The sequence below is a fragment of the Coregonus lavaretus genome (assembly GCF_964263955.1).
Source record: "Coregonus lavaretus genome assembly, chromosome: 11".
Lineage (NCBI taxonomy): Eukaryota > Metazoa > Chordata > Actinopteri > Salmoniformes > Salmonidae > Coregonus > Coregonus lavaretus.
Genome location: NC_139998.1, coordinates 14,107,720 through 14,133,474, shown reverse-complemented (window position 1 = coordinate 14,133,474; position 25,755 = coordinate 14,107,720). Strand labels below are relative to the sequence as shown.

The window sequence follows — 25,755 nt, the reverse complement described above, 5'->3', positions numbered from 1 at the left end:
CGGTTATTGGCACACCGCTCTTAACCACTAAGCTACCTGCCGCCCATGACAGCTTTGTACACTCTTGGCATTCTCTCAACCAGCTTCACCTGGAATGCTTTTCCAACAGTCTTGCAGGAGTTCCCACATATGCTGAGCACTTGTTGGCTGCTTTTCCTTCACTCTGCCGTCCGACTAATCCCAAACCATCTCAATTGGGTTGAATAAAAAGTATCTCTCTTTTGTATACTAGCTGTGCACGCCTAAGATGAAAATGTGGAATCAATAGTAAACTTTGCGATAAAAGCACCAAATTTAGCACAGAGGTAGAGATGTACAGTATGTACCCTGAAAAAAATAATATATGGAACCCAGATTTGGCCTCTGGCGTGGCAGCCACGATAACAAAAAAAATTACTCAAAAATGTAAATACATATTTAGGTTCCAGTCAATGTCTCTACACCAAGTCGAGAGTCTCATCTGTCAGATGCAATTTGAACTAGAGCTAAAAGTCTGATGGCCTAAATCGGCCTTATCTGTGGCCATTTTAGGTCATACGGGTATGTTAGATTAGCTCAATCGCCAAATTCTCAGCCTCTGAGTATTACAGAAACACAACATGTTGAATAACAGACAAATGTTCATAACAAGTGGCTATGGATGAAATTGATCAAAATATATTTTACAAAACATACAAAAACATACAAAACTGTGTATTTTGAAACATAAAATTTGACTATAAATATGTGAACATTAAAAAATATATTGGGGAATTTAAACAATTGACTTGTGTTACAAAAGGTTTGGCAGAAAGTGTATTTTTGCGATCAGATCCAAAAATGACCCCTTTTAGGGGTCAAAATACTGTACTTTTAGGGTTAAGATGCACTAACTGTAAGTCATTCTGGATAAGAGTGTCTGCTAAATGACTAAAATGTAATGTAATATGTAGTATGGGCACAGGGAGGGGAGCTAGTGAAAGTGTGGGCACAGGGCTGAGAGCGAGCACCTCGTCATGTTCAGCTGCCATCTGTTAGGGGCTTCTGTGTTTGATCTCAATATGCATAATTGATCGGCTGTGTAATATTCCTTTTATGAGTGATTTATGACATTGTTTCCTGCTAGGTGCATTGTGAATCACCTTTCATGCTGCTGTTCCAAAACAATAACTTCAGGGAAGAGAAAACTACAAAAGCCATTGAGTCCCTTTCTACTTTAACTCTAGGGAATCTAGTTTTAGTTAACTTTTGGCTGATATATTCATTGGTACTGCCGCCAATATATGGAGCCAAAAGTGAAATAACTAAATCACATATGGGGTATATGAATGCATGATTCATCTGCTTTCTTTGCATAGAAAGTATAAAGGCTATTTACAGAGTGTGGACTTGTGTATGATTACGCTGTGTGTGTGGGTCTGCATTGAAATCTGGATATACTGTATCTTCAGTGTCTTTTCTGGCCTATAGAGGGCAGTGTCTTTCCTTTTCTTTTCCCAGTATCTTTTGAAACCAGCAGAAAATGAACTATAAGTCCCAGTGCAGGATTTGTTGGGTACATATTTACAGTGTAGCGACACAAGACTCGTCAGTGAGGCAGCCACTTGGGTAAATATGTCCGCCTCAATAAAACGACAACACAGAGGATGTGCTGTTTTATGTTTGCAGTGGGGTTTTTTGCTGAATTTGTTTATGTGTTTTTCCACCGAGGTTGGGTAATTTGTATATTCATAAGCCATAAACAAAAATATTAAAAAGCAATGCTCCTGCACTATTAATGAAAGTAGATCAACAGCTTTCATTCCAGATTCATGGCAAAATACAGAGGCCTGGCTACGAAAGTTAGAATGGCAGAAGTATTTTACTAGATAACTGAAACCAGAGCCATTTACTACATATTGACCCCCATGTCTGGGGCCCCAGGGCCTCACCTCATAGGTGACCCCGTTGTCGGTGCCTGCGTCCCAGGGGATGAGGTCTTGGTCCAGGCTCTGGACCCAGCCACACTCCTTGGTGCAGAGGTCCTCTGCAGACAGCCCCACGTTCCAGTCAGGGCTGGGCCCCAGCATGCTCAGAAAGGACATGAGGTGACGTGTACGGTCCACTGAGAACTCAGCCGAGGGAGCTGCCCGCCTGGATAGACAAATAGATATACAGACATGCACAGCATGCTCCCCAATGTGCAGATTGATCTGATTGATCAACACACAATGATATAGTGTACAGTAGCTCCATGAGACTGCCAGCTCCATTAGTGGCCAGCGCCATAAGTACAGTATAGGATGAACATGTATGCATTAGTATTGATAGAGAAGGTTGGCAATATTGGCAATGTTAAAGACTGGTGAAGGCTAATACAATATACAACTGTGGTTTTCATTTTAATGCATCACATACCACACCAATTATCTGCTTTAAGTGTTTAAATGAGCTACATACTGTATATTTAAAAACTTTAGTTGGATAAATATTCAGAATTATCACTCACACTCAAGTCCAAACAAAGAAGTATAACACATTTCTGTCATACCAGATCAACATTTACTGGTTCTATTTAGAACTCAGAGAGAATAATGTTGTATCACTAGAACACATTAAAGAAGTGTTAATGAAATAGATGTTACGTTGGAGATGTTAAGGCTGGTGAATGTGCGTGGAGGCTAATAAAATCTACTGAATCTGTCCCAAATGGCCCCCTATTCCCTATATAGCCCTATAGGCTCTGGTCAAAAGTAGTGCACTTTATAGGGAATAGGGTGCCATTTGGGACTATCTCTTTGTTAGTTGCCACAACACAAATACTAAGAGGAGAATAACATCCAGTAACATCTGAATAGTTACTGAAGTGTGAAGAGATAATAAAAAATGACAAGGATAAATTATACAAGTAAGTGATAAACAACAAAATTCTGTACATTTCTATAATATATCACAATGTGGGAGTGTGATACTGCTCAATTAGATACAACTCATCTAATTCAAGCAGTTCCTGTGAGATGATTAAACAAGTATGGAAACAACAACCTACACTTTGCTGTGCCTTATTTAGAGAACTTCCACATTCCACATGCACATCAATCGTTTTAAACAATCTCCTTCCTTTAGAGACATCTATGTTGTTCCAATCTCCCTTTACATAAAAAATGTAGATGTCTCCTCCAAACAGCCTCTTCTGAAGAGAAAAAATAGCCTGGCTTAATTGGTAGGCTGATGTATTGGAACTGTAGGGAGGTCATTAACCCTAATCACAGAAACACATCTCTCATCAAAACAGGAGTCTTCCTTTTGCAAACAAAATACCTCATGAAAAATGTACACAATCGTTAATGAATTTAAAGAAAACACCCGCAGGCCAGGCAGGTAGCTATTGAATTAATGCTGGGTGATTATCTCCTCCTTAGCCTGTTTTCTGAGGAAGCTAAAAAATAATGAGAAATTCTGTTTTCATCTGAATTCTCAATTAATGGTTATCAAATGATAATCTCTACAAGTAGTTTCACATGTTTTAGACAGACAATGAACATTTTAAAACAGAATTGAGTGAGGGTACTCTTGTACATCACTGTGTACTCACACATTCAAGGGTTGCCATGCTGGCCACTGCGCCTTGGTTTTGATAACAGTCAGAACTTCATCACCCTGTGGATGACAAACACAGAAAGAGAGAGAGAGAGAGATACATTATTTTGGTAAAATTAGTGAAAACTGCATGGAGAATACAGAAATATACTCAACAGTGTTCATTCCTCTCTTATGAAATCCAAAACACTTTCCAAAGTTGGGAGCTGTGAAAGTGGGCGTCTTGTGACCAGATGTGCCTGTTATTTTATAATGGCTGTTTTTTCCACAAGAGGATCCCTCTTGTGAATCACACACAGTAGTTCAGCTGAGCTGGCCATTCTGGGAGAGCAGGGTGTTAACATAGCAGCAGCTGAAAAATTAAAGGCCCAGTTGCAAACAGACCCTTTTGATGTATAACTAAGTAGGGATTGTTGCTGCGCTGTGAGACAGTTTGGTGTCTGACATCAAACAAAGGAAAAACAGGGTGGTAGAGATCTGTGGTGTTACATGTAGCCTGTTATTACGTTATCACACACACTGCAACACTCAGCCTCTTTTTGGGACGCGCCCCGCATGCTTGCAAAAAAAATACTTTTTTTTATGGTTGACTGATGGTTCCGCAATACCCTGAAAGCCTCCTTCTCTTTGTGGATTTCTATAGAAAACAAGTCATTTTGAGAAAATAGATATTGACATGGCTACAGTTGGCTAGCCAAGACAACATTTATTTTTTACTAGGTAAGTCAGTTAAGAACAAATTCTTATTTACAATGACGAATGCTAGGTGTATTTTTGTAGCTTTCTTTTAGCAAACTATCAACAGTAGTCAGCATATTGCTTTTATGTTCACTATTGAAGGTTTACTTTTGTAAATCACTTTCCCTAAAATAAATAAGCTCAGCGAGTAGATTGATGGGAACACCACAGGCTATCGTTTGTCACACACCCTACGCAGATTTGTATGCTTCAATCTTGTTTTAATAAGTAAAAACCGTGTTGATGAGCCAATCCAGTTCAACAGTGATTGAATGGAATGGTAGCCGAGCGAGGGCTTCGGAGCTAGGGGACGTGTGGCATGGCAGCAGCGGACGGATCGATACTGAGTTTCCTGAAGTCCCACACAGAGATAGAATTAATGTCGGAGGACCGGGCGAGGAAGATGACTGATAGCGAGAAGAAGCGAGACAGAAAAAAAGGTGCGAGGTGCAAACCCAAACCGGCTGCGAAATACAAGGACAAATATCATACCTCCAAGACATACTAGCCTCTCACCATTACAATAACAGGGGGGGGGGGGGGGGGGGGGGGTATGATATTGTAACCGATCCGCCCGCTGCTGCCATGCCACACGTCCCCTAGCTCCGAAGCCCTCGCTTGGCTACCGTTCCGTTCAATCACTGTTGAACTGGATTGGCTCATCAACACGGTTTTTTACTTATTAAAACAAGATTGAATCTTACAAATCTGCGTAGGGTGTGTGACAAACGATAGCCTGTGGTGTTCCCATCAATCTACTTGCTGAGCTTATTTATTTTAGGGAAAGTGATTTACAAAAGTAAACCTTCAATAGTGAACATAAAAGCAATATGCTTACTACTGTTGATAGTTTGCTAAAAGAAAGCTACAAAAAGACACCTAGCATTCTTACATTATTCATGATTCATTCAGGATTATCCATAATCATGGGAGCATACACATTAATGTAGAAATGTTTAAAAGATATATATGATCATTATTTAGAATAAAAGTGACTCCAAAATGACACAATACATTATTTACCAATCATTTCTATTGGGCACAAAATTATCTGAAACACAACCAAAACGAACAGCACACGCATCCAACAAGTTTGTAGAGTCACAAGCTTGATAATAATAAATAATAATATGCCACTTAGCAGACGCTTTTATCCAAAGCGACTTACAGTCATGCGTGCATACATTTTTGTGTATGGGTGGTCCCGGGGATCGAACCCACTACCCTGGCATTACAAGCACCGTGCTCTACCAGCTGAGCTACAGAGGACCAATGCTTCACCGTAGGGATTGTGCCAGGTTTCCTCCAGATGTGATGCTTGGCATTCAGGCCAAATAGTTAAATATTGGTTTCATCAGACCAGAGAATGTTGTTTCTCATGGTCTGAGAGTATTTAGGTGCCTTTTGGCAAACTCCAAGCAGGCTGTCATGTGCCATTTACTGAGGAGTGGCATCCATCTGGCCACTCTACCATAAAGGCCTGATTGGTGGAGTGCTGCAGAAATGGTTGTCCTCCTGGAAGGTTCTCCCATCTCTACAGAGGAACTCTGGAGCTCTGTCAGAGTGACTATCGGGTTCTTGGTCACTTCCCTGACCAAGGCCCTTCTCCCCTGATTGCTAGGTTTGGCCGGGCGGCCATCTCTAGGAAGAGTCTTGGTGGTTCCAAACTTCTTCCTTTTAAGAATGATGGAGGCCACTGTGATCTTGGGGACCTTCAATGTTGCATAAATGTTTTGGTACCCTTTCCCAGATCTGTGCCTCGACACAATCCTGTCTCTGAGCTCTACGGACAATTCCTTCGACCTTATGGCTTGGTTTTTGCTTTATATAGACAGGTGTGGCTTTCCAAATCATGTCCAATCTATTGAATTTACCACAGGTGGACTCCAATCAAGTTGTAGAAACATCTCAAGGATGATCAATGGAAACAGGATGCACCTGAGCTCAATTTCGAGTCTCATAGCAAAGGGTCTGAATACTACTGTTTTTTTTTTTTTTTTTTTTTATGTACAAACATTTCTAAAAACCTGTTTTCGCTTTGTCATTATAGGGTATCATGTGTAAATTGCTGTGGATAATTTTTTTAATCCATTTTAGAATAAGGCTGTAAGGTAAGAACATTTAGAAAAAGTCAAGGGGTCTGAATAAACTCCAAAGGCATTGTAGATAGATCAAACATGACTGTCAGATAGATTGGAATAGCATAGGAGATTGTGTGTAGTCTATTAATTATATTTCTATCTTCAACATGCAGTTCCAGATACAGCCCTGCCATTAGTTGAAGGCAGCCAATCCAATAGTTTCTGAAAAGTAGTCACTTCCTGAGATCTGTATTCAAATAGTTTAAAAAAGTAGTTACTTGCGGAGATCTGCATTCAAATAGTTAAAAAAGTAATTTATTGGCATCTGTATTCAAATTGTTGTAGTCACCTACAAAGTAGCCATTTCCCCCCGAAACAATAGTTATTTTCCACAAAGCATAGTTATAACTATAGTTATCCCAGGTCTGTTGCTCTCACATCTCCATATATCACGGCTTCAAAATGCCAGAGCTCTGCGACACATACAGAGTTATCCTATAACTTGTTTCAGCAAACACCACCATTACTTTTTACTCACTATTGCTGAATGCGAGCTCAATGACACACAGCGTGCCGCCATTTGTAGAGGAAGCTAAACAGTGGCTAGGTTTTTTAAACATACTTTCTTTTGTAGTAAGTAGCCTACCTAAGGTTTCTCTGATAAATAGCACTCTGACAAAGAATATGTCTTAGGCTTTGTCTTCACTCTTACCTCCAAAGAATCAAGGCACTCTTATCTTTTCCCTTTACAAAGTTTTTGTATTTTAATTATTTGTCATGTTGACCCTAGGCTGACCCCATGTGATGCACTGTCCAGCCTCCTGAGTTCCCTAAATGGCCCTGTCTGTTTGTCTGTCTCCAGCTACAGAGAAGTCTGGGCCATAGCATAGCTCAGTAATTGATTTGATTTCAGTGAGGTGTCAGTCAGGCCAATCACTCCCGGAAGCTGAGAGGAACTGAGAGGCAGGGCCATGAGTCTGATGCCAGAGCACAATCAAAACCCAGTGACTTTGCCAAGGGATCTGTTGCACGGCAGCGGGAGAAATATTGTCAAATCGTAATAATGTTGAATGAGCTGGGAGCCTCTGGGAGAGTCTGTGTAATAAAGAATAAACTCTGTCATATTGGAGTTTAAAAGCTGGGTGACTGTCTGGAGAATGAGACTGGGCTCTGGGAGATGATGGTGTGGTCTTCTGTTGTGCTGCAACCGTGCAGTTCGGAGGGTGTATTATACAATAATTCCAGGAAACATTACCCAGATAACCTTGTAGCGGACCTTTTTAATCACTTAGTTCAAACAGTGCAGGATGAAGTACACTATATACTGTGCATGGTGCAGACAACAAAGCACATGATTGGATATCAATATATGTATACAGTAGGCCTACTACTTTAAATATAGCAAATTAACTCCTGTTATATAATGTACTGCACAGTGTCTTCAGAAAGTATTCACACCCCTTGACTTTTTCCACAGTTTGTTGTGTTACAGCCAACATGATTAAATTGAGGTTTTGTGTCACTGGCCTACATACACACAATACCCCATAATGTCAAAGTGGAATTATGTTTTTCGGAATTTTAACAAATTAATTAAAAATGAAAAGCTGAAATGTCTTGAGTCAGTAGTTATTCAACCCCTTTGTTATAGCAAGCCTAAATAAGTTCAGGAGTTAAAATGTGACCCGTTCCAGGAAGCTAGGCGTATGTCGCACGTCACTACTTCACAGGAGAGGCATTTGAACGCACATTTTAAATTTTTATCAAAATGCATTTTTGGGGCAAAATGCCTTCTGGAACATGGGAAATGTCACGTGCCTTACTAGCAAACTTGTATGCCATCTGTAAATATTAATAAAATGTTGGTTTAGCCACGGAAAAAGGCAGGAACCTTCCCACTAGCCATGATTGTCTGAGAAAATGTATGGGCTGGACATGCCGAGAGAGGAGTTCGGATTGGTCTGCCACGTAGAATGCTTCTGTCTATAGCATGATCTGCTCAGTATGTGTAGATAATCCCTGCTACCGTGGATTTTTAAAAAGATATCATGGAGAACTGCAAAAGTGTTGCTACTGCTCTCAACATTGCTGCCCTGAATTTAACAGGCGCTATCGATGAAGATCAGTGGGAAAAGGTTGTGATGGACTACTTTCTGGAGGATGATCGTGCCATGCTGACTCTCTCGACTCTGAAAATGAATCAGACGATGAGGAAATCCCTGTTGTAGTTAAAAACATTTTAATTGAACCAGACATTGTAGAGTCTTCTGATGACAGTGATGGGAAATAAATGGTGATCAACAGTGTTGTTGTCACGGAAGAAGTTGACAGAGTTTTGAAATCAGTGGAATGCCCAGTGGAAGCAGAGTGTGATTGCAAATGCGGAAGGAGTCAAAAAGACAACACAGAAGGCTGTTGGATAAAACAGCTGTCTCTGGAATACATCTTCAAACTAAGGGCAACCATGGCATCCATGACAGAGAGAGGAGAAGCGTTCATCCATGTATACGGGTAAGAGTCTAGCTACATTTTCAAATATTATATGTTTCTAATTTTGCAAGTTAAAGCGTACTGTTAGCTAGCTAGCTAATATTAGCTGGCTGGCTGGCTCAATAGCTAATGTTAAGTGTAGTAATATTATTCGTATCTCAGAAATCCATTTGCATTGCTAGTTATAGCCTAATGTTAGCTAGCTAGCTAACACTGAACCTACACTACATTACCAAAAGTATGTGGACACCTGCTCGTAGAGCAGTTGGTCCCCCCTTTGCTGCTATAACAGCCTCCACTCTTCTGGGAAGGCTTTCCACTAGAAATTGGAGCATTGCTGCGGGGACTTGCTTCCATTCAGCCACAAGAGCATTAGTGAGGTCGGGCACTGATGTTTGGCAATTAAGCCTGGCTCGCAGTCGGAGTTCCAATTAATCCCAAAGGTGTTCGATGGGGTTGATATAGTGTGTGTTTACCAGAGACGGTAATGTGAAGAACAACATGACTAGCACTAAAGTCAGATTAGGATATAGGCCAAGGTCTAGATAGTGCATTTCTACCATTACTTTTTGCTAGTACTTTCACCACTTTTACTCACTTTGTTTAGCACATGACCTCACATGTGAATCCTTAAAGAGATGGGTGGGGCTAAGGCTTAAGAGGGTGTGAACGATGCTGAATGGGTGTAGACTAGGGCTGCACGATATATTGTTTCAGCATCGACATTGCGATGTATGCATCCGCAATAGTCACATCGCAGAACGTGCGATTTAGTAAGGTAAACATATATCAGTCTACAATATATATATTTTTAAAATGTTAAACTAGCATTATATCTGTCTGATATAACGTAATTTACTCCAATTTATGGGTTATTGGATACACAGTTTATTATTATTATTATTATTATTTTAAACACGGAGTTCGTTGCTGCACGTGGTTGACATGCAGGCTCTGCTTGCGCGTGACGAAATGATGAGCGAGGAACAGGCAAAAAATACAGAAATTGAGAATTTGGTTGCAAAAAGAAATGCATCGTCAATTATATGGAAATATTTCGGCTACAGACAGGATGATGTTGACCAAAAACAGGTACTTTGTCGAGAGTGCCTTGCAATTGTTGCCACAACACGAGGCAACATGACCAATTTGTTCGATCATTTATGGCGGCACCACAAATCTTCGTATGACGAGTGCAAAGCATCTCAATGCCCTCCAAAGCAAAAAATTTATTTCGGATGCCTTTGCCAGTATTACACCATACGAGAAAGGTTCCAAACGGCAGAGAGAAATCACAGATTCAATAACATTTCAAGTCGCCAAAGACATGGTACCAATTAACACGGTTACCAAAGAGGGTTTTAAAAACATGATCCGGTCGCTTGACAAGCGGTATGTAATGCCATCACGCAACTATTTTTCTCAAGTTGCCATCCCAGAGTTGTACGAGAAATGCAAGGCACAAGTTGAAACAGAGCTGTCACAAGTGGAATATTATACAGCAACAACGGACTTGTGGTCCAGCCGGACAACGGAGCCCTACATAAGTCTGACCATACACTTTATTAATGAGGACTTCCACCTGAAAAGTCGCTGTTTGCAAACTGCATTTTTCCCAGAGGATCATACATACATCCTGTATTTTTTCATATCGCAATATATATCGCAGAAAAACAAAATATCTCAATGTCAGTTATTTCCAATATCGTGCAACCCTAGTGTAGACAAAGAAGAGCTCTCCAGTAGGTGTACCAAAACATTCAAGGGCCATTTTCTCAAAAGTGGGGTTACAAGTTGATTAACTTTCAAAACAGAATTCCTTTCCCATTGTTCTTCAACTGCAGTGTATAATAAAATGTTCTAGCGCTGAGTCTCTACTTTTATCCAATGTAAAAAACACCATTTCATATTTTTGTACAGAAGACCGAATCGAGGTGGCCACATGTGAGGCCATAATATGCCATTTAGCAGACGCTTTTATCCAAAGCGACTTACAGTCATGCGTGCATCATTTATTTTTTTGTGTGTATGGGTGGTCCCGGGGAACGAACCCACTACCTTGGCATTACAAGCGCCGTGCTCTACCAGCTGAGCTACAGAGGATCATGTGCTAAACAACCAAAGATTTCAAGACTAAAGGCTGGTTTATCCAACGTCTATCGACATGTCTGTAGACAGTTGTCGCAGTGACATCATGAACATTCTATTGTCGTCCGACATCAAACTTATCGTTGTCATTATGAAAAAGTATAAACACAAAAACAACAGGCTGCATGACATCAGCAGCCTGGTGGTCCAAAATAGCATCACTGGTGTATTTAACACCAACAAACCCATCCAACTGAAAATGAATTTAGAATATGTCAATCTAGCAAACCAGGCAACTAAAAGCAACTTTCTAAACAATGTTTTGGTTAGTTTCTAGCTTGTTAGCAAGCTAGCTAACGTTAATTTAGCTGGATAGCCAGTTCAAATAATGACCATATCATAGCTGACAACATCTTAACTTTAGCTAATTTTTATTCATTATTACAGGAAAATAAACTCACAACAAGATCATTATTTACAAGTTAATGGCGAGCTAATTACAGAAAATAGCTTACGGTTGTGAGTGTGACAAAATAAAAGCAGGGCATTCTACAGGAGGATTTTAGAACTTGGACACTGTCTCGTTGGCCTAACGTTATATCCTAATTTGACTTTGGTGCAGGTCATGTTGTTCTTTGCATTACCGTCTCTGGTAAACACACACTATATCAAATACAATTAAGTTGATTTGTCAAATGCTCAGGATACAGAATGTGTAAACGTTACAGTGAAATGGTTACTTGCATAGTGGAGTCTTTTGTTTAGACATGTGGCTAGCTAGCTAAACAATTAACCATAATCCCAATTTATACGAATCTGCAGGTAACTACATGTAACCAACTAGGTTCAATGTTAGCTAGCTAGCTAACATTAGGCTATAACTAGCAATGCAAATCGCTTTCTGAGATAAGAATAATATTACTACACATATCATACAAGTAACGTTAGCTAGCGAGCTAGCCAGCTAAAGTTAGCTAGCTAGCTAACAGTACGCTTTAACTTGCAATTAAAATGACTTTCTGACAAAATGAGAAATATATAATATCTGAAAATGTAGCTAGCTAGACTCTCTTACCCATATACATGGATGAATGCTTCTCCCTCTCTGTCACAGATGCCATGGTTGCCCTTAGTTTGAAGATGTAATCTGGAGACAGGTGTTCCCTTTTCGACTCCCTCCATATAATATTTACAATCAAACGCCAGAATTTTCTCCATATCCTTAGCTATCATACTCTGCTTCCGCCGGGAATTCCACTGATTTTAAAACTCTGTCAACTTCTTTGTTGCAGTTCGTGATATCTTTCAAAAAAGCCAAGTTAGAAAGGATTACTTACACATACTGAGCAGCTTGTGTAAAAGACAGAATCATGCTACATGGCAGACCAATCCGATATCTCAGCCAATCATGGATAGCGGGAAGGTTACTGTCTTTTTTCGTAGCTAAACCATCTAGGCTCGTAATTTAATTGTTTTATTCGTATTTACAGATGGCATGCAAGTTTGTTATTAAGGCACATGAAAGTTCACATGTTCCAGAAGGCATTTCTGCCCAAAAACATATTTTGATAAAAATAATTAAGTTGAAATGCCTCTCCTGTATAGTAGTGATGTGCGACATACGCCTAGTTTCCTGAAACGAGTCACAAATGTGGAATAAGTCGAGGGGTATGAATACTTTCTGAAGGCACTGTATAAGAGAAATAAGCCTTATGCATTTGCATGAATATAGCCTTTATATGACAACTAATCCTACCTTCAAATAGTTCAATCCTGTACATCCTCCTGACATTCAAACAAACTGCCCTTAAAATGTTCATTTCAATGCAAATCATGGTAGATACCTCATGTGAATTTTTATAACTTTAACCCTTAAATGATACTTTGGCAAAAGGTCATTGTTCTTAATTGGTCAAACTTCCTGGCAATCCCGTGTCCTGCCTTTTTCATTATAGCCAGATTACCAGTGTACTATAGCTCCCCCTAATCCTATGTATGGGTTGATACACTAATTAATAAGATACGTATGTAACATTACAGTATCTGAGCTGGTTGAAAAGCTTTACATATCACCGACTTTCCAAGTTAGGTTAAAAGCTATCTCCTGTCACGTGGCATATTCAAAAAAATAAGAACTGATAGTACATTGAATATAGATTTCTTTGATATCAACAATGACATTCGTCTGTGTCTCTCATTTACAGTGCTTGGCGTCATTTATGCCTTACTACTGTGCTGTAAGTCAAATGAGGGAGTGCATATGGGAAAATGGAGGAGTGCATGGGAGCACTAAACCAGGTTAAATGACATTGACTGAATAAGGTACAGCAAGTCAGGAAATATATATTTACATTAAACATTTTAGTCATTTAGCAGACACTCTTATCCAGAGCAACTTACGGTAGCAATTAGGGTTAGCAAAAGCAAAAGTGTCTTGCTCAAGGGCACAGACAGATTCTTCACCTAGTCATTTACATTTACGTCATTTAGCAGACGCTCTTATCCAGAGCGACTTACAAATTGGTGCATTCACCCTATAGCCAGTGGGATAACCACTTTACATTTTTTTTTTTTTTTATTACTTTTTTTTTTTTGGTGGGGGGGGGGGGGTAGAAGGATTACTTTATCCTATCCCAGGTATTATATAGTCGGCTCAGGGATTCAAACCAGCGACCTTTCGGTTACTGGCCCAATGCTCTTAACTGCTAAAAAAATTAGTTGGTGGGAACTGCTAACTTCCTGCAATTCTATACATTTTGCCATAGGGCAGAGAGGAACATTTGCAGTTTTATAGCTAATCTCATGCTATTGTACACCTATTGCCATGAGGCTGAGAGAAAATGTAACATTTCTAAAGCTAATGAAAGCTAAAACATAGGTGTGTTGACTGTGATAAAGGCCCTGGATTATGAGCTGTCTTGTTTGCTAAATGAACAAATGCAGTAGGCAGTGGTATGGTCCATATAGCCGTAGAAGCACAGCGACATATGCCTCAATGCGGTCATATTCGTGGCTTATTGGGGCCGTGGCTTTCACTTAGGTATTTTTGGCCACCCATCCCATGAGAGTGAATTGTCATTCCAGTTCATCTGAATGTCATTCCAGTGCACTGCTTGCTATAAATTCTATCTGATGGTGTTTGCATGTTTTGGTAAAAAGACAAATAATGATTGGGTGGGCCTGGGCCTACCCTGAACTCAATATTGCAACACACTTAAAGCTGCAACATGTCACTTTTTGGGTGACCCGACCAAATTAACATAGAAATGTGAGTTATAGATCTGTCATTCTCATTGAAAGCAAGTGTAAGAAGGGGTAGATATGTTCTATGCTTCCCATTCTTAAGTTTCGTTTTTGCGTCTTTTACTTTCTTTTTTGTACACAAGCTTCAAACAGCTGAAAATACAATATATTTGGTTATTGAAAATATATTTCACAGTTTAGATGGTACAATGATTCTCTACAATATACTTGCTTGTTTTGTCACATAAAACTGAAATTAGGCGAACTATTAGAATTTTAGCAACCACAAAATGGTGGAGCGATTCCTGCATATTGTGTGATGTATTTTCAATTCACTGTGGAATTATAATAACATCTCTCATATAGGATGTACATGATCCCTGGGATGCAAGATATTCAGACTATGTGCCTGTGCTTGCATGTGTGTGGGTTGTCTTTAATGTATTTTTGTATTTCCAAAATAGGAAAATAGGACTATTACATAACATTGGTTTAGGTTGTTATGTTTTTTTTCATTTGAGACTGAGTGCAAGGTTAGTTTTTATGCATAAACAGCATTTTTACTGTAATCTGTCTGACCTAGACTGCTAACTGTGACCAACTTTTCTCCATTTAATTTCATGTTTGATAATAAGCACATCTCAATACCTCCCACCGGTTTCTATGGAAAAATCATATGTGGAACAGATGTCATGATCAACCCGTCTGCTGTGATTTGCCTCGTTTCGGAGGCTAACATTTATACACATGCAGCTATGTACTCTGTACTGTATTTTATTTATGCAACATGAGACAGGAGTCATATGACCAACAATACTTTCTTTCTTTCTCTGCCTCAGGCCTGGAAAAATACTGTGTGATTAAATATTGCCTTTTAATAACATAACTGCGGCAACAGCAAAAGCATCTAGCATAAGTTTACTCTGGCTCATCAGATAAGGATAATTTGTCATTTTTTGGGTGCTGGATGATGTTTTCTGGGGAGCCAAGTGATACATCATCCATAATTCAGAATTTATGTTAGATATTACTTGACAAGAGATTACATTAGTCAAACATATATCACAGACTATTTAATCATGTCAGGGTATAGGCTCTGTTTTACCAAGCAAGGGAATAAATTAGTAACAGCAGATCTGCAGGTAAAAGGACATCTCTATGATAATAATCAGCAGACCCTCTGGGCATCATGGTATAATGTTGTCTGAGGCTACTCAAGCCATAGTAGATACCAGTGACGCCTGACGCTAACCAAAGCTAAGCACATTAGAAATAATACCAATGCCTGTCTAATGAAAAAAGTACTCAATCAATCATGAGATTTACAGTGTGCATGTGACATCAAACCTATAGCGCATTCTAACATTACAAACATCCTCACCTCTATTGGGTTTCAAACTACATAATATCCTTTAACGAAGCTAGTCGTGGATACTGAGTGTGGTTGATGTCGAGATCGGTGTGGAAGAACCTAACTGGCCTGCACAGAGCCCTGACCTCAACCCCATCGAACACCTTTGGGATGAATAGGAGGAGTGCATGGGAGCACTAAACCAGGTTAAATGACATTGAGCGCGCAACAGAACCGTGTACTGCCTACACTCGGTTTGTTGTTTTTATGAAATCGTTTTTAAAATCATAGCTAAAGTTTGCATTGCTACTGATTCCGCAACGCGGTCAGCCTTTACGGCTGGGACCGTAAGTTTGTGTCCCAGATTCCTGGTTACGAACAACGACGAGACAACCTACAGAGAGGAGCAAGCTGAAAGTAGGATGTCTCTCATGGCTTCGCTCACCCCTGGATGTACCACCTGCCAGTACCTGAGCCAGAGAGTCGCTGAGCTGGAGGGGAGAGTATCTGTCTTGCGCCAGATCAAGGAGGACGAGGAACTCCTGGACTCCATGGTTGCACAAACCACCTCCAAAATCGACGACGTCACCTGCCCCTGGCTCGGCACCTCCACTTCTGGGGAGCCTGTAACGGAGAAACTCCATTCGGTTCCCTTAAATGAGCCATGGCCCAGGCTAGGAGCTAAACCGAAGGGCCCGGTCTGTTCCACCCCTTCTGCTCCGCCTCAGGATGCCTGGATTGCTGTCCGGGGAGTAAAGCACTCCATGAAACGGAATCCATCAAATGTTTCGGAAGTGCTACAATTGGGGAGGAGATTCAAGGTCCTGGAAGACCTGGAAGTGCATTCCAATCATACTGTACAGGGTCCCTCCGCTACATCTCTACTGCTGCCGTCTCACTCTCAGGTGGAAGTACCCAAGCACACTAATCTGCGCTCCTTGCCTACTGCTAGGTCGTCAGTCTCAGCTGCTAGACCCCCTCAACCTGCTAGGAGGCAGATCACCCGGGAGAGGCCCCGTCATTTACCCAATAAACCCATCTGTAGTCCTTCCGTTCTCGTGGTGGGTTCATCCATGGTCCGAAACGTTTCAATCCGGAAAGCTGAGACTTTCTGCTACCCTGGCGCTAGGATCCCTGACCTAAATTCCATGCTACCGCTATTTATTAGCAAGCACTCCGCCGCTTCAACTGTCATTGTCCATGTTGGGTCAATGACATTAAACTCCAGCAGTCAGAGAAATTGAGAGACGATTTTAAAACATTGATAAATACGCTGCTGGAATCTGGGAAGCAGTGTGTTGTTTCCGGTCCTTTTCCATCCCCACGCTACACGGATATGGTTTTTAGTCGTATACGCCAATTACACACCTGGCTTAAGGGATACTGCTGCACGATGGGAATTCCTTTTGTGGATAACTTTGCAGCTTTTACAGACCGACCAGGTCTATTTCTTCGGGACAATTTACATCTTAACAGGTATGGCTCCAGCATCCTCTCCACCAACATGTCTCTTACTCTTGCCTCATGTAGAGCCTTTGATACCTGACGTTGTGTATTTTCGGGGGTTGACTTTTGGGATTGTACGCTCCCCTATCAGACTATGTTCAATGCTCCTCTCCCAATTTCATTAATTAGTCCCTCAATTGCAAATATGGAACAAACTTCAGCTAACAACCTGCAGAGAGGTATTGTTAGTAGTAATCTTGTCCCCATAAAATTGAGCTCTGTCAATAGCCAGAAAATGGTTAATTGCTCATTCAGTGCAGCTTCAGGTGCTACCTTGGATACTCCATCTGAAATGAATTCCCGTAGCAATGGCATTGGAATAATTCATTTGAATGCTAGAATCCTGATCCAAAAGTTGGACTTTATTGAAATGTTGGTCTCACAATCAAATGTTGACGTACTGATTGTATCTGAATCGTGGCTGTGTGATTCTGTGCCTGATTCAGATGTTCAGTTGATTGGGTACAATATTTATAGAGCTGATAGATTTGGTAGAGGTGGTGGTATCGCGAATTATGTAAAATGCTGCTTAAATGTTTCTGTGTCCATATCAACCTCTGTCCCAAAGCAATATTAATGTCTTTGTACTCTGTGCAAATTATCTGATATACTGTCTAACTATGCAAACTCTGAATTACTGATTTTGGGAGATTTTAACCTGGATTGGCTTTCACCAGTATCCGATAAATTAAAAGATATTTGTACTGAGCTAAATCTAACTCAGCTGATAACTAAACCAATCCGTCCCAACTTTAAGAATCCAGTAAAATCTACTCTACTAGACATTATTCTAACAAATACCCCCCATAAATACACAGCCAGTGTTTTTTTTTCAAATGATATCAGTGACCACTGCTCTATTGCTTGTATTAGAGATACCAGGCTGAAACACTCTAATCCCTGTATAATCTCTAAGAGAAATTATAAACATTTCTCACAGCAAGCTTTTATCCTTGACTTATTTATATCACTCTGAGCTTTTATCCACTTGCTGCTTTCTGGACCCGGTTTTAGCCCTTGCTTTTTTCTCTTCTATTGTTACCTCTATGTCTGATAAACATGCCCCGCTTAAGAATCACAGAGTAAGAAACCGAACCAGTTCTTGGTTCTCTCCTGAATTGTCAGGTCTTTTTCTGCAAAAGAATCGGGCCTGGGCCTTGGCGAGGAAAACAAGTACTCCAGCTGATTGGCTGTTTTTTAGGCAATTGAGAAATAAATGTACTGCAGCTGTCAAAAAGGCAAAATCAAATTACTTCCTTAATGCTATGACAGATTCTGCAGGAGATCCTGCAAAATTCTGGAAAACCGTTAATTCACTGAAACGGGGGAATTCTGCTGTTTCTCTTCCTAAGCAAATTATCTCAGACTCCTGTATTCTAAGTGAAAAAAATGATATTTGTGATGCTTTTAATAAGCATTTCATCTCTACTGGCCAGATAGTTGATTTTTCGTCTTGCTTTTCAACTGTTACTCTGAAAAATGGTAACCCTGTTTTTAGTTTCCAGAAAATAACAGAAGCAGAGGTTCTAGCTGCCCTGTGTGCCATTGATACTTAGAAATCCTTAGGCGCTGACAATTTAGACCTGCACTTACTTAAGTGTGCTGCACCTATCATTGCTGGTTCAGTGACACACATTTTTAATCTAACATTAAGCACAGGAAATATCCCTAAGGTGTGGAAAGCAGATTTTGTTCTGCCATTACATAAGGGAGGTGACGGTAGTGATTTGGATAACTATCGACCCATCTCTAGGCTCCCTCGTCTGGCAAAGATCCTAGAATCTATAGTCAACAAACAGTTACAATCTTTTCTTTCTGTTAACAGCCCCAATCAATCTGGTTTTAGATCTAAACACAGTAACACATCGGCCACTATGCTTGTTGTAAATGATATTGCAAATGCCTTAGATGATAGAAAGCACTGTGCTGCGTTGTTTGTAGATTTGTCAAAAGCTTTTGACACTGTAGACCATGCTATCCTTTTGAGTAAGCTGTCATCTATAGGACTGGGCACTGATGCCTGTCGATGGTTTTATGACTATTTTAAAGATAGAACTCAGGCCGTCATGGTCGACGGGGTCAAGTCTGACCCCTTACAGTTACTTAAAGGAGTCCCTCAGGGTTCAATAATTGGCCCACTATTGTTCTCACTTTATATAAACAACATTGCTGATGATGTCAGATATTGTAAATTCCATTTATATGCAGATGACAGAGTGATGTACTCTATTGCTCCAACAGCGGACCAAGCTTTAATGCAGTTGGAGTCTGATTTTAGGATACTACAGGGGTCTTTTAACAGCTTAAACTTGTTTTAAACGCTAAGAAATGTCATGTTTTTTTCTAGGTCTAAACTCTCAATTAGAAAAACTTTTGTAATCACTAGCTTGGATGGTACTCAAATCAAACAGGTCTCTGCATATAAATACTTAGGGGTATGGTTAGATGATAGGCTTTCTTTTAAAAAACATGTTACTGAATTGGGAAAAAAGCTCAAATTCAATATAGGGTTCCTTTACAGAAACAGGGCTTGTCTGTCCTCCGTAAATAGAAAACAAATTGTGCAGGCTACTTTTATGTCCGTTTTAGATTATGGTGATATTATCCATATGCATGCATTGGCAAACACATTAAAACCACTGGATGCTATTTACCATTGTGCACTCAGGTTTATCACGGGTGATAGTTACAAAACTCATCACTGTATCCTATATCATCATGTGGGTTGGGCCTCTCTATCTGTGAGGCGAGAGCAACATGCTCTCTTGTTTATTTATAAAGCACTTCTTTTAAAACTACCTCCATATATATCATCATTAATTTCCACTAGATATACTAATTTTAAAACCAGATCACAGATGTGGATTACATTAGAGACTTCTGTGGTCTCCACAGAGTTGGGTAGGACTGCCTTCAGTTCCTTTGCACCTTATTTATGGAACAAACTGCAGATCCAACTTAAGTTAGACACTCTGGTGTCCCTTGCCCATTTTAAAAATGTTATGGAGGATCAATATGATGTTGTCTGTGATTGTTTCTGTTGAATTGTGTTTTTTGTTTTGTATGTTTGAAATGTTCTTGTCTGTATGTCTAAAACTGTACATGTCAACATGTTTACACAGGGCACAGCCGTAAAAGAGATCCAGGTCTCAGTCTGTTTTTCCCTGTTAAAATAAAGATAAAAATAAATAAATAATAATAATACAAAAATAGGAACACCGACTGCCAGCCAGGCCTAATCGCCAAACATCAGTGCCCGACCACACTAATGCTCTTATGGCTGAATGGAAGCAAGTCCCCGCAGCAATGTTCCAACATCTAGTGGAAAGCCTTCCCAGAAGAGTGGAGGATGTTTTAGCAGCAAAGGGGGGATCAACTCCATATTAATGCCCATGATTTTGGAATGAGATGTTCGACGAGCAGGTGTCCATATACTTTTGCCCATGTAGTGTATCTCTAATTAGCCAAGCACAAAGCGGCTATACAGATGGTTAACGCCCTATTGCAAAAACATACTTTATTGTAAACCTACAGACGTATGAGCTACCAGATCCGGTCTCAAAGATGGGTCTCTAGTGAGTTAGGTAGATCTGTGTAAAAAAAATTTTTGCACCTTACTCTAGTCATCTCTAAAATGTGATGTTTTGGTGCCCCTAGGGCAGTTCAGACGGCTGGTTGATAACCTTTTTACTGAGGAATGTGTTTGTTTTTCATGATTGTGTTTATAAGTTACTGTTCTTGAATTGCTTGTAAATATTGTATGTTTTTATTGCATTGGAATTGTAAATTTTGTGAATTTTATCCCTTGTAAAAGAGGACTTGGTCTCAATAAGATTTTGTTGTCTAAATGTGCACCTGTACACAGCCATTCTGAAATTAGCCCACTCAACTACCTCATCCCCATATTGTTATTTATTTTGCTAATTTGCACCACAGTATCTCTATTTGCACATCATCTTTTGCACATCTATCATTCCAGTGTTAATACGAAATTGTAACTATTTTGCACTATGGCCTATTTATTGCCTTACCTCAATAACTTACTACATTCGCACACACTGTATATATATATATTTCTGTTGTATTTTTGACTTTATGTTTTGTTTACCCCATATGTAACTCTGTGTTGTTGTTTTTATCGCACTGCTTTGCTTTATCTTGGCCAGGTCGCAGTTGTAAATGAGAACTTGTTCTCAACTGGCTTACCTGGTTAAATAAAGGTTAAATAAATAAATAAATAAAACAGTTTTCTGTCTGTCTGTCGGTCCTGCTTCACTACATGGTATTTCTCTAGACGATGTCTAGACCGACGCATGAATTGTTCTGTTGTCGGTGTTCTGTTGTCATCAGGCAAGCATTAATTAGTTTAGGCTATGACTCAATTTAATTAGCCCAGCCAAAATGAAATAATATTGCAGATACGGTATCATAGTGCTTTGACGTGAGACATGACTGAAAACACATTTGTTCATAATGATGAGAAGAAAGTTTGCAGAAGAAAGACACTTAAGATGTATGGTTTCTTCAAACTTCAACATATTTTTTTCAACATACCTCAAACAATTTAACATGAAGTTGAATAGAAGTACACATACTGTGTCCCCATATTTGACGTTCATAAAGTTTTGAACGTTTCAAAGTCCGTTTTCAAAGCATTTTTCGACCCTGCCATGGACATTTCAAACTTGCATTCGGATGTAATTTGACAATTCAAATACCCAACTAGCATGTTCTTTCCATATGCTATTGGTCACACCAGAAAAGTGTCCATCCCTGTGAGAAAGACCCAGAGGTTGCATTTTAACAGTGAGGAGGCTGACAATGAAGATAGTTTTTGTTGCCCAGAGTGACACTTTTATTAGCAAACGTGACAAATTAATAGCTGGCTACTGTACAATATGTACAAATATAAATAGCAAACAGGCCGTTGATCAAAGACAATCTGAATCAAAATAAGTAGAGCTCTGTTAAAGAAAAACCCATGCTTCAAATATGCCTGTAACCAGCATCATGCCAACCTGTTCCCTGTCCTGTCCGACAAAAAAGGAAATGACAGGGTTTAAATACCCATAATGCATCAGCCAATAGGAATAACCATATCACATCATGATCAATTAACATTAACAATGCATGTCCAAGGTCAGCAGGACGATAATGCATGGAGTTACATTGGGATGCCACCGGGCTGCAAGGAAAGTTGGGAGAAGAGGAATATTGGGACAGGGACACAGAAAGGTGGATTTCTGAGGATGAATGGAGGGGAAACAAGAGGAAGAAGAGGTCGAAGAGAACAAGGAAAGCAGAGGTTGGATTTGAGGAAGATGGAGATAAAAATTCAGATGGGGTGTCGAAGAGTGGTGTCAAGTGCAAACAGAGTGAGCCATGTAAATATATATCAATAAATAAATGTGCTTCTCATAAACCATGTCAGTAACCACGTTTCCATCCAACCATTTCATGCGGATGAATTATCTAATGCATGAAAAAAGTCAGAACAGGGCTGATGGAAACATGAAATGCCGGTAGAATTGTATAAATGCCAACTGACAATTTGTTTGTTCGACGTGGTGGAAACTTTTTGTGTTAGTAAAATAAATGATGCGAGAAATGGCGGTAAAAATGCCTTTATGCGCAAATACTGATATAATAACCATCATATCGAAGTAAATTTGGAGTCACACGATGATATGTTGTGTGGTCCTCTCACTACGACTCGGGAAAGCATGCAGTTTATTAGGCTACAGATGAAATAGTTATGATGAACTTCACAGGGTGGTTAATGTGCAAGGTGATGAGCTTGATGCTCCTTTCCAATAAATATCGAGGGTCTTATTCTGGTGACATGATGATCGATGCTTGGCTGCCGTTTGGCAAATACCAATAAAATCGCTCTTATCCATAACAACCTCATAATGTAGGTAGCCTACCCATACTGTATCTGTGATTTGTTGGCTAGAGCACATATGCAAAGACCAGAGGGGGCTACATAAATGGAACAGTTTTTGTGACAAAACCATCAGTAGAGTTAAAAATGCGATGGAAACCCATTTAATTTGTAGTTTGATGGAAACATCTCTGGTGGGAAAATGCGCATATTGTTTTATGCAGATTTTTGAATATTTGCATGAAAATCTGTTGCAAATTGGATGGAAACCTAGCTAGTGTCTTGTTATTCAGAATTTCTTTAGATCAAGTGATGGACATGGGGTGATCATCACACTCCTATTCCCCTGGAGGTTGGGGAAGAGATGATTGGGACTGAGAGTGTGGTAATTAGTGGTGCGCGGGTCAGCTGTTTCTTCGAGAAGGGTGCAATTGCAGCCTGCAATTCGGGGCGTTCCTACATCTATACCAGTCTGCTAATACAGGACTAGTAAAGGCCCAGTGCACTACTTTTGTGAAAAAAATAATTTTTCAGGGGGTGCCCCACGGCTATGCGGGGGGAGACCGGGAGACAGTGTCTTTCGGCCCCGCCTGTCGGGCAATGGTTTCCCGCCGTTCTGTTAACGACGGTTAGGACAGGTGTTCGGCAGGAGGAAGCTCTAGCTAGCAAGGAGGACTCCGGGAGGTGCAGGCAAAAAAATGCAGATAATACTATTATTTCCCTTTTGACCCACATTTTGAACCAATGGGATGCTCGAGGGGGGGCGTTCATGCAGGAACCAATGGATCCTCGCGGGGGGGTGTTCATGAAGGAACCAATGGAATGTTCGAGGGGGGCGTTCCTGCAGATGCAGGAATGCCCACATGCAGGAACGCCTCGAATTGCGGGCTGCAGTTGCACACTATTGTTTTGTTAATTCACACCCGCCTGTAATTGCTAATAACCACTCCGCAACAGCCGACTATATGTGATAAAGTGAAAATGTGAGGCCCGCACCCGACCCTAACCTGCAAATATAGAAAATGTGCTGTAGGCTACAGTCAGAGACAGCAGAACTATTTATTGACGGGGTGCAGGGTTATTGTTTCGCTTAATTTAGATATGTTTCTGCTTATAATTTCTAACATTTCGGTAGGCTATTTCGAGAGTTTGGGACTATAATGTTCTATCTGCATTTTTGTTAAAAATGATTTATTGATATAGCCTTGTTCTGTTCAATGGTCTCTACCTATATAGTACACTAAATAACCCAAATCCATGTTGATAAGTTCAAAAGAATCCCAAATAAAAATTGATGACAATTCAAATGAGGGTTAGAAAATTTAAAGGCAATTATTTCAATCATCTTTTTGCGGATAGAACCTTATAGTCCCAAGTTCTCGATTTGTTAGTCAACTGTCTATAATTACATACATGCAGCTTCTCTTCTGTCATTATATGTTGCCTTACAAGACTAAATAAACCCTTGCTCACCAAAATGTCATAAATCGATAGAATGAATGCTTCTATCTAGTTGACATCGGTAAAGTTCTCTCTGTCAAAGACATCTAGGCACCGGGGAGAAAATACAATAACTTTCTTTCTGGGCCAAATTTGACCGGTTGTAAGGAAATAGAAAGTTGTGAAAATGACCAAACATGTTTCTGATAATATTTCAGTTTGGCTTCGAAGCATTTTATGTGGTTGAATATCAGCTTTTATGATGCTGATAAAGATAGCACCTCTACTGCAAGACATGATTACTTCTGCAGGAGTTAAACATCAGATCAAATTTATTGGTCACATACACATGGTTAGCAGATGTTATTGCGAGTGTAGCGAAATGCTTGTGCTTCTAGTTCCGACAGTACAGCAATATCTAGCAAGTAATATCTAACAGTTCCACAACAAAAATCTAATACACATAAATCTAAGTAAAGGAATAAGAATATATAAATATATGGTTGAGCAATATCATTATCAAAGTGGCATAGGCTAAGATGAAATAGATAGTCTAGAATACAGTATATACAAATGAGAAGGGTAATGCAAGATATGTAAACATTATTAAGATAGTATAGAATACAGTATATACAGCTGTGGAAAAAATTAAGAGACCACTGCAAATTTTTCTTAAATCAGCATCTCTACATGTACAGTGGGGAAAAAAAGTATTTAGTCAGCCACCAATTGTGCAAGTTCTCCCACTTAAAAAGATGAGAGAGGCCTGTAATTTTCATCATAGGTACACGTCAACTATGACAGACAAAATGAGAAGAAAAAAATCCAGAAAATCACATTGTAGCATTTTTAATGAATTTATTTGCAAATTATGGTGGAAAATAAGTATTTGGTCAATAACAAAAGTTTCTCAATACTTTGTTATATACCCTTTGTTGGCAATGACACAGGTCAAACGTTTTCTGTAACTCTTCACAAGGTTTTCACACACTGTTGCTGGTATTTTGGCCCATTCCTCTATGCAGATCTCCTCTAGAGCAGTGATGTTTTGGGGCTGTCGCTGGGCAACACAGACTTTCAACTCCCTCCAAAGATTTTCTATGGGGTTGAGATCTGGAGACTGGCTAGGCCACTCCAGGACCTTGAAATGCTTCTTACGAAGCCACTCCTTCGTTGCCCGGGCGGTGTGTTTGGGATCATTGTCATGCTGAAAGACCCAGCCACGTTTCATCTTCAATGCGCTTGCTGATGGAAGGAGGTTTTCATTCAAAATCTCACGATACATGGCCCCATTCATTCTTTTCTTTACACAGATCAGTCGTCCTTGTCCCTTTGCAGAAAAACCCCCATGCTTCACAGTAGGTATGGTGTTCTTT

The 25,755-nt window shown here is 39.9% G+C and overlaps 1 protein-coding gene across 2 annotated transcripts in view; it reads right to left on the bottom strand.

Moving 5' to 3' along the window:
• Nucleotides 1–25,755, bottom strand: part of LOC311137272 (spondin-1-like) — a 134,716-nt gene that overhangs the window by 14,772 nt on the left and 94,189 nt on the right. For both annotated transcript variants that reach the window (XM_084171672.1, XM_084171671.1), the window contains 2 exons: nucleotides 3,554–3,618; nucleotides 1,911–2,112 (listed from right to left, as the gene is read on the bottom strand). In XM_084171672.1, the coding sequence (XP_084027798.1) occupies nucleotides 1,911–2,112; nucleotides 3,554–3,618 (267 nt within the window). The remainder of the gene's footprint in view (nucleotides 1–1,910; nucleotides 2,113–3,553; nucleotides 3,619–25,755) is intronic.